This window comes from Seriola dumerili, unplaced genomic scaffold, assembly GCF_002260705.1.
Source record: "Seriola dumerili isolate Sdu_G_001 unplaced genomic scaffold, Sdu_1.0 BDQW01007657.1, whole genome shotgun sequence".
NCBI classification, from domain to species: domain Eukaryota; kingdom Metazoa; phylum Chordata; class Actinopteri; order Carangiformes; family Carangidae; genus Seriola; species Seriola dumerili.
Genome location: NW_019181912.1, coordinates 51,837 through 68,087, shown reverse-complemented (window position 1 = coordinate 68,087; position 16,251 = coordinate 51,837). Strand labels below are relative to the sequence as shown.

Here is a 16,251-nt window from a genome sequence, read left to right as displayed (position 1 = left end):
AGAAGAAGAAGAAGGAGAATCAGTCTGACTCCTTTATATTTTAACAGGTTCCTCTGACTCTAATCTGACTGATTAAAGACAGCTGACCTCCTCCTCCTCTTCTTCTTCTACTTCTTTTCTTCTTCTTCCCCACCTGTGGGGCATGAAGACATTACAGGTGGGGCATGAAGGAGGGTGAAATGTTGTGACAGAGGAATCTTTTTCACGGCGGGACAGTAAAGAAATCTTTCACAGTAGCGATGATGTTCGTTCAGAGACGTCTGTGAAATGGACAGATATTTAACAGAGACGAAAAGACAAACTGCCGACGCTCCAAGACAATCGAGACGCAGTGTTCAGCTCACGGTGATCAACAACCAAGATACAAAGAAAGTACGATCCAGCCTGTCTGGCTCTTGGCAGCTGAGGAGAGACCAGTGTGTATCTCAGTCTGACACCATCAGTCAGTGAGCCACTGGAGCTTTGTGAGAGAAAACTTGCTGAATATCGTCAGGAACGACGTTTTACAAAAGCTGCTTCAGTGAACAACAAGCGTCATGGCGTCACGGCCCAGTACACGAAAGAAAAGAAACCACACGATACCAGAAGATCTCATTCTCCCCACAGCGTAAGTTCAACTGTGAGAACCGCCTCAAGACTGCAGGTGTTCCCCGTCCAATGACACGTATAAGGACCAGTCCAGACCAGTTCAGACCAGTCCAGACCTGTTCAGACCAGTCCGGACCAGTTCAGACCAGTTCAGACCTGTCCAATCCAGTTCAGACAAGTTCAGACCAGTCTAATCCAGTCCAGACCAGTTCAGATCAGTCCAGACCTGTTCAGACCAGTCCAGACCAGTTCAGACCCAATTCAGACCACTCCCATCCAGTTCAGACCATTTATCTACTATTTTGCTCAGACACTGCACTGTTTTATCAACCTATAGACTTTGGTGAACATAGTCAAAGCACCAAAACAATTGGTAAAGGTTTGTTTTCACAAGATATTTGAAGAATTTCAAAAATCAGACTTCAATTTTTCAGCATTTGGACCAAATGATGTCTTTGCTCTACGTCAAGAGGTGCGTCATTAAGAAAGAGCTGAGACTGATCTGAGAGCTGTGATGTAAACACTTGAGTATGACTTGAGTATCTTTAAGTATCCTCGCAGAATCCTTGGGTGCCGGCTCTAATCAAGCGGGTCTCGTCAGATGTGCAATGGACCCCCAGAGAAGCGTTAGCATCACAGCAGCTCAGCCCTGAACTAAACCAGGTTCGGACCGCTGTTGTTCACGCAGCTGTTTTCTGAGATGGGAGCGAAACATTCAGCAGTGATGTTCCTCAGAGAAGAGCGGTGCCTCTCATTGTCACGGCTCTTTGACCTCAGAGAGGAAGTTCAGGTGTTTTTATTTGAGGAGATGATGCATGAACTTGCAAACAAGTTTAGTGATGAGCTGTTTCTGATGAAACTGGCCTTCCTCTGAATGAAGCTGAATGAATGAATGAATGAATGAATGAATGCATTCACCTGAAAGCTCGAGACGTGGGGCAGACGACTTGATCAAGAAATACTGATTCCTTCCTGATTCCTGCTGGAGCCTCCACAGTGTCCATGTCTGAAGAAGCACGTCTCTTCCCTGAAAGGACTCTTTCACAGAGCTTCCCAAACAACAGGAGAGAGGCAGCATCAACCTGCGACCTGTTTAAAGACGTGCGGTGCACAATAGGCGGACTGCAGCCACTAAAGATAATGATAAGACCTAGGTTCTTACAAAGTGACTTGCCCAGTATCTGCATCTGTTCTTTTTTATTAGACGGATCTTTATTATGTTTGTAACGAAGTGCAGACTTAATTTCTTTCTTCTCTTTTGTTGACGAAGTGAAGACTGATGGAAGAATGTTGTGATGTCACAAAAAGTTTTTATTGCACCTTAGAATTTACTGACAGAAATGTGATGGTTGATCATGTGTTTCTTCTTTCAATACACAAGTTAAACTCAGTTTGTTGTCATGGTGTTGGGGTGGGGGCGGGGCATGACAGAAGCTTGAGAACCACTGCTCTAACTGTATAAACAGACGTCATGACAACAGTCAGGACTTTGATCTGTGATCAGCTGTTTGTTTCCCATCAGCCACCTGAGCACAGCGTCTCTGGAAACTCCCGACTCTCCGCTGTCATTTAAATGTTTCCTCAGCAGCCAATCAGAGCATGAGCTGCTGACGTGTCATCAGTCACCGAGCAGAGCTTGTTGTTGGTGAGCAGCAGTAGAGAGGAGGAGCTCAGACGCCCCCTGCTGGATCATCTTCATCATCCTCCTCATCCTCATCATTCAACTGCTTGTGTCAGCGTGGACAGTAACTGAGTACTTTTACTGCAGTACTTTTACTTCAGTGTATTTTACTTCAGTGTATTTTACTTCAGTGTATTTGTCAGTACTGACACTTAAAGACAAACATTGTTTTGACTCCATTACATTTCTTTGAAGGACTCTTACTTTGAAGCAGCTTTTAGTTGAAGGAATGACTTTTATTTTGAAAATGTGACAGCCCATAAACCAATCACAGCCGACTCCTATTCTGTCTGTGCAGCTGTTTTTGTTTTAAGGTAACCTTAGTTCAGACTTTAAAACCTGAACTTAAGGTGTGCAGCTGGTCCCAGGTGTGGACCAGGTCCAGGTCTCACCTGGAGCGGGTTCTCCTCCAACATGGTTCATGGTCATGTGATCAGACAGCAGCAGTAGTTTAACCTGATCTGTGATCAGCTGTTTGTTTCCCATCAGCCACCTGAATGCAGAGTCTCTGGAAACTCCCAACTTCACTGTCATTCAAATGTTTCCTCAGCAGCCAATCAGAGCATGAGCTGCTGACGTGTCATCAGTCACCGAGCAGAGCTTGTTGTTGGTGAGCAGCAGTAGAGAGGAGGAGCTCAGACGCCCCCTGCTGGATCATCTTCATCATCCTCCTCATCCTCATCATTCAACTGCTTGTGTCAGCGTGGACAGTAACTGAGTACTTTTACTGCAGTGTATTTCACTTCAGTACTTTTACTGCAGTACTTTTACTGCAGTGTATTTCACTTCAGTACTTTTACTGCAGTACTTTTACTTCAGTGTATTTTACTGCAGTACTTTTACGTCAGTGTATTTGTCAGTACTGACACTTAAAGACAAACATTGTTTTGACTCCATTACATTTCTTTGAAGGACTCTTACTTTGAAGCAGCTTTTAGTCAAAGGAACGACTTATTTTATTTTGAAAATGTGACAGCCCATAAACCAATCACAGCCGACTCCTCTTCTGTCTGTGTCAGTGAATGTGTGTGTATGTGCTTTACTCCATGAAGCTTCTCTGAGTCTCTGACCCTGAGAGGAGGGAAACTGAGGTCACCTGAACACTGAGTCAGTTACCATGGTAACGTAAATAATTAGTTTGTTAGGCTGCCCAACACCTGAACGAACATGACCTCATCATGATCAGTCAGTGAGAGGACAGACATCTCAACACTTCATCCTCAGGTCACATTAAAACCTGCCTGAGACTCTGAGACTCTGAGGACAGTGGGACAGCTCTTTACCTGCAGCAGGATGTAGGAACAGAAAGGTGACTCCGCCCCCTTGTGGCCGACTGTCATCATGTTTAACTGGATTCTTGTTTTTACAGATTCAGACACAAAGTATCAAAAACCTGTTTCATCAGTTTTAACGACACGATCTTCAGACAGGAACAAACCGTCACGTCCTGGTCAGACCTTCTTCATGGAGGCACAGTGATCTGTTCATCTGTTCCCGCTCTCTCTCTCTCTCAGGTTCATCCGCCTCATCGTCACGTCGCTCCACCTGTTTATTAACCGTGTGACACCAGGTGTAACTCGTCAGGCTGCTCCATGAAACTCAAACATTGATCCACCACACAGCGATGGAGGCGGTGACCTCAGTCCGTTACAAAGAAGAGAAGCAGATAAACATCCATCACTTCAGCTGCTCCAAGTCTTCTCCCTCATCAGGCTGGACGTGATGTCGCTGCTTCACGTTTCAGGTGTGTTTGACTCACCTGTGCGTCACAGCTGCTCATGAAGCATCCTGTTTACAGTCGAGATATTTCACTTTAGTATCTGGTGCTCAGAAACACTGAGGGACACTGAACGCATCCAGAGTCTCAGGTTAAAGATCAGGTGAGCTCGTGATCAGTTCTGTTGTTCAGAGCTGAGAATCACAACTTCATCATCATCACCTTCACTTTCCCCCGACAGACGAAACAAACGCACCCCGTTCTCACAGTAACATTATTTATTAAAATCTCAGAATTCACTCAGTCATTAACAAATAATTTAATGCAGTTTGTACAAAGCCAGAGAGTTGATTCCTCGTATGGACAGGCACGCAGAGAGAAACTACAGGCAGCGTCAGGTGGAAACCTCGTTCCTCCAACAGACTCTCAACCATCAAAACACTTTCATTTTTAAATAAGCAGCCAGAGACTGAGAGGAGACGGCGTCCGACTCCGCCGCCACGGAAAACACGCAACGTCCAGATGGAGACGAAGAACCGAAGAAAATCTACTGAAATGAGCAAAGTGAATCTTTCAAAACTAAACAACAAGAATAAAACATGAAATATAAAAGACCTTTAGTGTTTCCCCAGTAACAGTTAAAATATCTAAAAGTGGAGTTTCACCTCCGTTTTCACTTTTACCAAACTTTCCTTTTACAGGTTCATGCTCCACGTCTGCTGTGGATCCTGTTCTCCATCACTCACTGTTCAATCTGAGCCTTCTGATTGGCCGACAGCAGCTGATGACCGCTGATGCCATTCGTTTACATGTGGGCTGCTGGTTGCTACGGTAACCCCAGCATCACCCAGACAGGTTCTGACTCTCGCTGGTCGGGAACTTTGGAGAAAAAGTTACAGATGACATGATCCAGCACAGGGCGCTGTGGATTACAGTCGCAGCGGTAACCAGGAAGTGAGCGCCCCCTGCTGGACACACAGACATGGAGTGTGTCCTGCACAGATTCAGGTAGTGTTAGACAATAAGGCAGCACGGTGACGACTTACGAGACTCTTATTTTGAAATACCTGTGACCGATGCCTGAAATGTCTTTGCTCGTCTGAAGTTATGAATGAAATAAAAACGAAATAAAGTGACTGTCAACAAGGATGCGTTCAGGGTCCTCTGTCAGAGTCACACCTGGTACACCTGGTACAGGACGCACCTGATCACAGCTCGTTATAATGAGTGGCAGGTGAAGGTGTGTCACACAGGTGAGATGGATCATCCAACCAGAAACAACAAACAACAAAAACTATTTCTGAGACGATGCATTCAAGGTCATCACGTCTATTCCTCCGTCCGGTCTGTCTTCATCTGTGACGATGAGGTGGAGTGATGTTCACACACGCACGCACACACACACGCACACACACACACACACACACACACACACAGTTCAGGGGTCGACGAAGGACACCATGATGTATCTGGTCCCCCTGGTGGTGGGCAGACCCTCGTGGTAGTGGGTCAGCCGGCCGGGGTGCATGAAGGACCAGCCTTTCCTGGGAGACTCCACTTTGCAGTCGTAGCGCAGGAACCTGCAGCCTCCGCCCTGACACAGGTGCAGACACAAACAGGTAAGCTAACTGCGACAGGTGTTTCCAGCTGTTTCCAGCTCAGCAGATGTGCGTGTGTGTGTACCTCGTAGTCGATGCCCTTCCTGTTCAGGGCGATGTTGATGGTGAAGGTGGAGGAGTCGTGATGCGGCCGCAGAGATGGCTGCTCATCAGGACGGTAACGCACCACAAAGTTCATGATGGCCTGGGCCTACACACACACACCCACACACACACACACACACACACACACACACCCACACACACACACACACACACACACACACACCCACACACACACACACACACACACACACACACCCACACACACACACACACACACACACACACACCCACACACACACACACACACACACACACACACCCACACACACACACACACACACACACACACACCCACACACACACACACACACACACACACACACCCACACACACACACACACACACACACACACACCCACACACACACACACACACAGACAGACACACACACACAGACACACACACAGACTTATAGTGAGCGTGTATCATAAATACACAGTGGGCTCCAAAGTGTGAGACCACCTTCCTATTCAAGTGGAGGGGACAGTGCACGTGGCGCGAGTGCACACCTGGTGCACCTGTAGCCTCTTACCTTGGGGTAATATCCAGGATACAGCTTCTCAGTGACGGGGACGATGAACTCTTTCAGGAACTTCAGCCACTCCTTCTCAAAGCCGATCTGGTTCATGTGGATGTCCACAGTCGGGACGTTTTCATAACCACCGGCCAGACGCTCGTCCTGAACACACACACACACACACACACACACAGAGACACACACACACAGACACAGAGACACACACACACACACACAGAGACACACACACACACACACAGAGAGACACACACACACACACACACACACACACACACACACACACACACACACACACACACACACACGGGAACAGGTGAACAGGGGAACAGATGAACAGGTGAACAGGTGAAGGGTGAATAACAGGTGAAGAGGGGAACAGGTGAACAGGTGAACAGGTGAGCGGGTGAACAGGTGAAGGGTGAATAATAGGTGAACAGGTGAGAAGGTGAACAGATGAACAGGTGAACAGGTGAACAGATGAACAGGTGAACAGGTGATCAGGTGAACAGGGGAACAGATGAACAGGTGAACAGGTGAAGGGTGAATAACAGGTGAACAGGGGAACAGGTGAACAGGTGAACAGGTGAACAGGTGAACAGATGAACAGGTGAACAGGTGAACAGGAGAACAGGTGAACAGGTGAACAGGTTACCTTGTGTGATCCTCCAGACCATTCCCCGTGGTCCTCCATGGTCTCCACCATGTGATCACACATCTTCTCTGAGAAAGCTGGAAACCAGTAAACATCTGGACAGGGCTGGGAGACACACATCATTACTGAGCTGTCAGGTAAAACAGGGAGGATTGTGGGAATTATCGGGGGTGTGTTGTCACCTGCTCCACGAAGCTCTTCTCATCCTCAAAGATTCTGGAGTAGTTCTCGTGGATGTACTTCTCCTTCCAGTCCTGTGAACAGAGACACACTCAGCGTCTGGATCTCTTCCTCACCTGCTCATGTCAGTAACGCTCAGGTGTGTCGCCTCACCACAGGGTTGTCGAAGATCTGCCACATGTCCGGGTGCAGCCTGGACGTGTTGAAGCTGGTCGACGCCACCAGGCGACCAAACTCATCGCGGTTTGACACGAACATGAAGACACCCTGCACACACACACTGTTCATCACTTCCACTGTCCCAGGGTTTATTTCCTCAGGACGAACAAACATGACTGATAAAATAAACAAATACAATCACAGCCGTCAGGGATCAGAGGAGCTGCCGTCCCGCCTCCACGTTCTGTCACTCAAACTCCCAATAACTGCAGCTGATCACCTGTGATCACTTCCTGTCAGAGTAACATGATGCTCATCACTGCAGCACTGTGATACTGAAGGACATGTAAAAACAGCATGCTTCTCCCTGAGGTTCTCCCTGAGGTTCTGAACAACGTNTTCTGCCTGAGGTTCTCACTGAGGTTCTCCCTGAGGTTCTCCCTGAGGTTCTGAACAATGCTCTGGAGCTTTATTGTGGAGGGACGTCAGAGAGCTCCTCAGGAAGTGCAGTCACACTGACTCAGATCATGTTAGTCTGTGATCTGCCTCCTGCAGCTCAGTGTCGCCCCCTGTGGAGGCTTTTTATCACGACCCCTCCTTTCTCCTGTCCCTGTTTCTACGAGACCTCCTTTATTCTGAATATGATCAATCTTATATAAGATGTATAATATATCTGAAATATTAACAGGCTGAACAAAAAGCCACCAGTACATTATTATCACTAACAAGAAGCATGTGAGCAGGTGTTCAGCATGTTACCTGGTCTCTGATGCTCCTGCAGAACACCATGTCAGGGTCCGTCCCCTCGTCCACGTACAGGCTCACCTGGGACAGTTTGGACCGCAGCATGCTGCCTTTGATCAGGTAGGCCTGAGTGATGTAGGGCACGTTCCACAGACCGCTGCACACACACACACACACACACACACACAGTTACAGACTAAACCAGGGGAAGAATCCTCTCACTGCAGTGACACACAGTCAGCTTTAAAAACATATTCCAGCCTTTTAAACGACACGATTCACCACTAACGACCACAACGAGCCTTTCCTCTGCTCAGCTTCTTATTGTCTGAAGGAGCAGCAGCATCAGAGACGGGTCCTTCACAAGCTGCTCAGAGCTGTGGTCTGGTCTGCTGATGGCTGTCGAGAACAGACGTTTCACCAGCGTAAAATAAAACCACTTCATTATTTATTCTTTTAACTGGATAACAGCTTTAGGTGGAGGTGCTCCCCCCTCCTCCTCCACGTGTGTGTGTGTGTGTGTGTGTGTGTGTGTGCGTGTGTCTGTGTGTGTGTGTGTGTGTGTGTGTGTGTGTGTGTGTGTGTGTGTGTCTGTGTGTGTGTGTGTGTATGTGCTCACATCCTCTTGCCCTGGACGATCTCGATGTAGTCTTCAGATCTGGAGTAGTATCCTTCAGGACTCAGAGCGCCCCAGAAGTTACTCCACAGCTTCCCGTGTTTGGACAACATGGGAGCGATGACCGACCTGAGAGAGAGGCGGAGAGAGGAACTGAGAAACACCAGGCATCACCAAAACATCCATATCCACCCATCCAGCCAAAATATTAAAACTGGTTTCACTGAAACACTGTAAGGGGACTAGTGTGGACCTGGGTTAGGGTGTAGGGGATAAGAACACACAGGAGGGTACGTACTTGTTTTCCTCGATTAGTATCCTGAGTGTGTCGGGGTTCGTCAAGGCCACTTCAGAGTCGATGCTGAAGTAGTAATCACACTCTGGATCCTTCTTACATGCCTCACTGCACACAGACACACACACACACACACACACACACACACACACACATTACGATCTGAGTTCCAGCTGCAGCTCTGTGTTTGTGTTTCAGTGATATAAAGGTGGAAAAAGGGAAACACACATGGACCCGGAGCCTTTGATGTCTGATATTTTGAACCACACTGAGCCGAGTCAGCAACAGTCCAGGAAACAATCCAGCCATTTAATTGGTTCATTTTCTACAAACCTATAAATATCTAGAGTAATAGCTTCGATTATTTTCTCCTGCTTCATTTTCATCTGTGACTCTCTGCACGTTATTACATGACCGTTCTACAGGGTCTGAATGTTGTTCTGAAGGTAGTGCAATGCCTTCAGAGGTTCTCTTGGTTCTCCACTCACACAGCCATGGTTCTGGCCTTGCCCTCCTGCAGGTTCTCCTCTGGGCCGACCAGCAGGGCGTCGGGGAACAGAGACCTGTGACGCTCCCAGAACTTCTGGATGTGACGTTCGTGGTACACGACCTGGATCGGAGGAAAATCACGACAGGTCAGAACCGGTCAGAGGAGGTGTCTGTTCTGCAACCATGTGGTCGGCTCTGTGTCTGCGCCGTACGTTGTTGTGGATGAAGAGGCGGATCCTCGCCGTGGGGTAGTTGAGCGTGGTCAGTCGGTGCAGGAACTCGTCCATGAAGGGAGTTGCACGTTCGATAAACACTGCGACGTAGACCAGAGGCAGCTCCTCGTCCTGCGAACACAGCGGAAACATCCCGGTCAGACAGACACAAACCGCACACGGGCCATGACGTCAGAACCATCAGGTGAGTGTGTTTACAGGTACGTCGCTGAAGAACAGTAGGTCGTCGTCGCAGATCCCACATCCGTTCTCATAGGTCCAGGCTGTGGGGACGTAGTTACCCAGGTAATTCAACTGCAGCTGCAGAGACAGAACACCAGAACATCAGAACCTTTAGCTCATGCTAACACACACACACACACACACACACAGGTTCTGGTGATGGGAGGTTTACCTTGGTCGGTCCGTTGCCATGGATAACAACAGGAAGTGTGTCGTAGGCGACGTTCCTCGCTCTGACCTTTGACCTCTCAAACTTGAGGACGACTTCGTCTGACAGACAGAGACATTCAGTTCAGTCACGTTACAGAGAACAACCTGCTGACTGGTTCTGGTTCCACTGTTCGGACCGGTCCAGACTCCTGCAGCAGGACGAGTCCACACACACAGAGTCATAGAGACCCGTCCTCAGAGACCAGGAGAACCAGGAGTCCTGCAGCAGATGGTCTGGACCACAGAGACCTGATCCCAGCCTCATGGAGTCGGACTGGAACCACCTACCTGACCAGAACATGAGGAACTGGAACTGATTTAAAGGAAAAGTGGGGTCACAGCAAATCCTGGTCTGGTTCAGGTTTAAGTAAGACAAGTAAAAAACTGTCCATGGTTTTATTTTGAAAGAATCCTAAATCTTTCCTGTTAGAAACAAACAGGATGCGACTTTCTGTTTATTTCATACGTAAAAATATTTCAACAACCATGGCGACGAGAAGTTTCTATGTTTTTATCTGAAATACATTTTAGACCGAAACATATTTGACCTTTTTAACAACTTTATTTATTCCAGTTATTATTTATTCTATTTAGTGACTGTTGCACTTTGTTTTATTTTGTCTCTCAGCTGTTTTTATGTGTCAAAGGAAAACACAGTTTAAACACAGTGAGCACGTCACTCTCTTCATATATTATCAGTGTGTGTGTGTGTGTGTGTGTGTGTGTGTGTGTGTGTGTGTGTGTGTGTGTGTTTGTGTGTGTGTGTGTGTGTATTCGTGCATGTCTCTGTGTGTGTGTGTGTGTGTTTGTGCGTGTGTGTGTGTGTGTGTGTCTCACCAACAGCTCCGTTCAGATTCTGGAAGATCCTGGACCGATGATCCAGGGTCATGTTGAACTTGGTCTGAGGAGACAAACATGACATCACCCTCCAACGAAGAGAGAGAGTGTGTGTGCATGTCTCTGCGTGTGTGTGTGTGTGTGTGTGTCTCTGTGTGTGTGTGTCTCTCTGCATGTGTGTGTGTGCGTGCGTGCGTCTGTGTGCGCGTGTGTGTGTTCATGTGTGTGTGAGTGTGTGCGTGTGTGTGTGTCTCTGCGTGTGTGTGTGTCTGTCTCTGCATGTGTGTCTCTATGTGTGTGTGTGCGTGTGTGTGTGTCTCTGTGTGTGCATGTCTCTGTGTGTGTCTGTGTGTGTGTGTGTGTGTGTGTGTCTCTGCGTGTGTGTGTGTCTGTCTCTGCATGTGTGTCTCTATGTGTGTGTGTGCGTGTGTGTGTGTCTCTGCGTGTGTGTGTGTCTGTCTCTGCATGTGTGTCTCTATGTGTGTGTGTGCGTGTGTGTGTGTCTCTGCGTGTGTGTGTGTCTGTCTCTGCATGTGTGTCTCTATGTGTGTGTGTGCGTGTGTGTGTGTCTCTGCGTGTGTGTGTGTCTGTCTCTGCATGTGTGTCTCTATGTGTGTGTGTGCGTGTGTGTGTGTCTCTGTGTGTGCATGTCTCTGTGTGTCTCTGTGTGTGTGTGTGTGTGTGTGTCTCTGTGTGTGTGTGTGTGTGTGTCTCTCTGTCTGTGTGTGTGTGTGTGTGCGTGTGTGTGTGTCTCCAACGAAGAGAGAGAGTGTGTGTGCGTGTGTGTGCATGTCTCTGTGTGTGTGTGTGTGTGTGTGTGTGTGTTTCTCTGCGTGCGTGTGTGTGTGTCTCTCTGTGTGTGTGTGTGTGTGTGTGTGTGTGTTTCTCTGCGTGCGTGTGTGTGTGTCTCTCTGTGTGTGTGTGTGTGTGTGTGTGTGTGTTTCTCTGCGTGCGTGTGTGTGTGTCTCTCTGTGTGTGTGTGTGTGTGTGTGTGTGTGTTTCTCTGCGTGCGTGTGTGTGTGTCTCTCTGTGTGTGTGTGTGTGTGTGTGTGTGTGTTTCTCTGCGTGCGTGTGTGTGTGTCTCTCTGTGTGTGTGTGTGTGTGTGTGTGTGTGTTTCTCTGCGTGCGTGTGTGTGTGTCTCTCTGTGTGTGTGTGTGTGTGTGTGTGTGTGTTTCTCTGCGTGCGTGTGTGTGTGTCTCTCTGTGTGTGTGTGTGTGTGTGTGTGTGTGTTTCTCTGCGTGCGTGTGTGTGTGTCTCTCTGTGTGTGTGTGTGTGTGTGTGTGTGTGTTTCTCTGCGTGCGTGTGTGTGTGTCTCTCTGTGTGTGTGTGTGTGTGTGTGTGTGTGTTTCTCTGCGTGCGTGTGTGTGTGTCTCTCTGTGTGTGTGTGTGTGTGTGTGTGTGTGTTTCTCTGCGTGCGTGTGTGTGTGTCTCTCTGTGTGTGTGTGTGTGTGTGTGTGTGTGTTTCTCTGCGTGCGTGTGTGTGTGTCTCTCTGTGTGTGTGTGTGTGTGTGTGTGTGTGTTTCTCTGCGTGCGTGTGTGTGTGTCTCTCTGTGTGTGTGTGTGTGTGTGTGTGTGTGTTTCTCTGCGTGCGTGTGTGTGTGTCTCTCTGTGTGTGTGTGTGTGTGTGTGTGTGTGTTTCTCTGCGTGCGTGTGTGTGTGTCTCTCTGTGTGTGTGTGTGTGTGTGTGTGTGTGTTTCTCTGCGTGCGTGTGTGTGTGTCTCTCTGTGTGTGTGTGTGTGTGTGTGTGTGTGTTTCTCTGCGTGCGTGTGTGTGTGTCTCTCTGTGTGTGTGTGTGTGTGTGTGTGTGTGTTTCTCTGCGTGCGTGTGTGTGTGTCTCTCTGTGTGTGTGTGTGTGTGTGTGTGTGTGTTTCTCTGCGTGCGTGTGTGTGTGTCTCTCTGTGTGTGTGTGTGTGTGTGTGTGTGTGTTTCTCTGCGTGCGTGTGTGTGTGTCTCTCTGTGTGTGTGTGTGTGTGTGTGTGTGTGTTTCTCTGCGTGCGTGTGTGTGTGTCTCTCTGTGTGTGTGTGTGTGCGTGCGTCCGTCTGTGTGCGCGAGTGTGTGTTCATGTGTGTGTGCGTGTGTGTGTGTGCGTGTGTGTGTGTCTCTCTGCATGTGTGTGTGTGCGTGCGTCCGTCTGTGTGCGCGTGTGTGTGTTCATGTGTGTGTGCGTGTGTGTGTGTGTGCGTGCGTGCGTCTGTGTGCGCGTGTGTGTGTTCGTGTGTGTGTGTGTGTCTCTCTGCATGTGTGTGTGTGTGGTACCCTCTGTGTCTTGTCCAGGTAGATCCTGGTGTAGAACAGCTGGTCGTCGTCGTTGTCCTTGTACTTCCACTGCTGGACGATGGTGCTGAGGTCGGCGGCGAAGCCGATGAAGCCTGAACACAAACAGAGTTTCTCACTTCATCTCCTCGCTCTACTTCACATTGCCTGTGTTCACCGGGGGGGGGGGTTCTCACCTCCTGAGTTGAGGTAGCGTTTCCCAGAATGCACCACTGGGTACTTGGAGGCCAGCCTCTGGTCGGGCCAGCAGAACCCCTCGGCTGAAAAGACCACTCTGTGACCCAGACGGGAAAACTTGGACAGCAGCTCCTCTGGACCCGACGCAAAGATCACGTCGTAACTGCACAGAGACACAGGTGAGGGGTCAGAGGTCACAGCTGTCTGAGGCCCGACGTGTTCGTCAGGTCACGTGTGACTTTCATAAACGCAACGATCATTAATCTGCAGAATAAGAGAGAAAATAACGTGTAGCTGCAGCTGGAGAAAGTTTGATTTGGTTTGTTGGAGGATAAATCTGCAGCCGGAGGTTTCGATGACTCTTCTGTGACGGCCGCCGTCGCCACAAACAGGAAGTGAGGTCTGTCATCAGCCCCACCTCAGTGACATCAGCAGGGTAATAACAGGCTGCAGCAGGAGGCAGAGGTTTTCATTAAGACCTAAATCAGGAGACACAGGGGTCTGCTGCTGCTGCTGCTCCTCCTCCTGCTCCTGCTCCTCCTCCTGCTGCTGCTCCTGCTGNTGACGGCCGCCGTCGCCACAAACAGGAAGTGAGGTCTGTCATCAGCCCCACCTCAGTGACATCAGCAGGGTAATAACAGGCTGCAGCAGGAGGCAGAGGTTTTCATTAAGACCTAAATCAGGAGACACAGGGGTCTGCTGCTGCTCCTCTTGCTGCTCCTCCTGCTCCTGCTCCTGCTCTTTATTCCTTTGTGTTTGAGCTTATGACTCTGGTCTGAAAGATTTTATCCGGGTTTTATATTTTGTTCACTGTGTGAAAGGTCGATGCTCATTATTGATGAGTCCTCACCTTTATTTCTAATGAATCACTGTATGGTTATGGTTTCCTGCAGACAGGTGACGTCTTCAGGTGTCAGAGATTCACTTTCACATTTTGTTTCATAAATGACTGAAACATTAAATCAAAGTCCAACGTCTTTATTTGCCCCTCTCATCGATCGCAGCTGCGTTTCTTTTCTGAAAGTTAAAGACGCATCCTCCAAGTCCTGCTCTGTCTGTCTCCTGTGGCAGGACTGGCGACACATCGTCTTTACCTTTTGTTTCCAGTGTAGAAAGAATTCACAGGAAGGTTCATCAGTGAGTAACTGAGGATGAAACCAGAGTCCAGTGTATCTGTTGCCTCCAGCAGCTTCAGACAGAAACAGGCCAGTGAAACATGATGAGCCTGAGAGTGAACTGAGCTCTTGGAGTCATTAATACATGAACTCTAAAGGTGAGACGCAGGTGATGTTGCTGCTGGTTGGGTGGACGATATTCAAGGCGTCGGGGTTGTAGAAGAGAATCCAGAAGCCGGCTGAATACGTTCCTGTGAACCTGCGTCGCACGCTGGTCAGTAAATGTTTGGTGGTGGAGACTGCATCTCGCCTGTGATCAGAATGAAGCTTCCCTCTTCATGTGTGAATGATTACCTCCCCACACCTTCACCACAGACCTGGAGTGATAAACTTGACCGATCCACCCGGCTCTAATCTGACCACCTGCCCTCACACCTGCCCTGGACTCCTTCAGGTCCTTTCACTGGCTCGTTCATTCTGGCTCCTCCTGCTGCTGCGTCTCCTCATATTACCTGTTTCAGGACACTTTCTGTTGCTGCGTGACCCTGACCTTCGTCTGACAGACACTGACACTGGATACCAGTGGATATCATCATGTGGCTGTAGCTCAGTGACCACACCTGGGTCCTGGTGTGTGTAAGCCACAGGTGAGTCAGGTTTCACACTGACGACAGAAAAACAAGAGTGACAAAGAGAATAAAAGAGACGAGAGACAAAAGAGGAGGAGGTGAAAGAAACGAGGCGAGAGAGAGACACACACACACACACACACACACACACACAGGTGGTCCTTACCTGTCCACGAACATGATGACCATGTCCTTGTTGTCAGAGTGTTTGAGCAGCTCCTTCTTCAACCATCTCACCTTCTGACCTCCCCCCACCGTCCGAGCCACGTCACCCCCCTTCCACTCCTCCCCCAGACCCAGCACCTGCGCACACGCACACGCACACGCACACGCACACACACACACACACACACACACACCAGCAGCACAGTCTGTGTATCAGGTTATCTCTGTCTCATTACATGAAACAAACACAGAAACATTGTGATCAACAACCTGCACAAACATCTATTGATCCATCAGCTGGTGATTTTCTTCACTGATGGATCAATAAATTGATCTATCGGTCTATAGATGGTTTAAACTGTCTTCACTGAGTGGTGCCGACGTTCACTGAAACATCTGAGGGAACATGGCAGATGATGTAGATACTCATTTCCCATCAGCCCCTTCACCATTCACATTTAGACATTGACGCGTGTGTGTGTGTGTGTGTGTGTGTGTGTGTGTGTGTGTGTGTGTGTTACCTTCACAGTGTAGTTGAACTCTCTGATCGTCCTCATGAAGCGGTTGAAGCCGTCCGTCTCCTCAGTTGCCGCGGTGATCACCAGCAGATTTTCTACAAACACAAACAGATCAGTGATCAGCGATGACGTCATCAATTATCAGGCATATCGATTATCGATCATCTGTAATGAATAAAGCCAAGCCTGTGTTTGTAAATCAGAACCGCTGCTCATGTTTTGGTTCTGAACCTTCTCCATATGAATTCATCGTTTTTATCCGTCCTGCGTCCGACTCACATGAATCAGCTGATTAAAAATGACTGACAGGACCAGAGTCTCGTCAGGTCAAACAGTTCTGTTTATTTATTCATGAATCAATATATTTATCTGTTTATTTATTGGTTCTTTGCATAACAAGAACAAGTGTGACACAAACGGGTCACATGACGGACAGACATGTAAATGAACAGCACAAATATCATGCTGTAATAAAATATATATATA

The 16,251-nt window shown here is 48.5% G+C and overlaps 1 protein-coding gene across 1 annotated transcript in view; it reads right to left on the bottom strand.

Moving 5' to 3' along the window:
- Positions 1-4,254: 4,254 nt before the first annotated feature.
- LOC111239991 (procollagen-lysine,2-oxoglutarate 5-dioxygenase 3-like) overlaps positions 4,255-16,251 on the bottom strand; it is a 14,314-nt gene continuing 2,317 nt past the window's right edge. Inside the window, exons 2-19 of the mRNA XM_022769949.1 lie at positions 15,769-15,860; positions 15,249-15,385; positions 13,338-13,501; positions 13,144-13,256; positions 10,886-10,949; positions 10,011-10,108; positions 9,815-9,916; positions 9,596-9,727; positions 9,383-9,504; positions 8,898-9,002; positions 8,603-8,728; positions 7,999-8,140; positions 7,234-7,347; positions 7,083-7,154; positions 6,901-7,005; positions 6,243-6,389; positions 5,670-5,795; positions 4,255-5,580 (exon numbers count right to left, since the gene is read on the bottom strand). Of these exons, the coding sequence (XP_022625670.1) occupies positions 5,425-5,580; positions 5,670-5,795; positions 6,243-6,389; positions 6,901-7,005; positions 7,083-7,154; positions 7,234-7,347; positions 7,999-8,140; positions 8,603-8,728; positions 8,898-9,002; positions 9,383-9,504; positions 9,596-9,727; positions 9,815-9,916; positions 10,011-10,108; positions 10,886-10,949; positions 13,144-13,256; positions 13,338-13,501; positions 15,249-15,385; positions 15,769-15,860 (2,117 nt within the window). The 3' untranslated portion in view covers positions 4,255-5,424. The remainder of the gene's footprint in view (positions 5,581-5,669; positions 5,796-6,242; positions 6,390-6,900; positions 7,006-7,082; positions 7,155-7,233; positions 7,348-7,998; positions 8,141-8,602; positions 8,729-8,897; positions 9,003-9,382; positions 9,505-9,595; positions 9,728-9,814; positions 9,917-10,010; positions 10,109-10,885; positions 10,950-13,143; positions 13,257-13,337; positions 13,502-15,248; positions 15,386-15,768; positions 15,861-16,251) is intronic.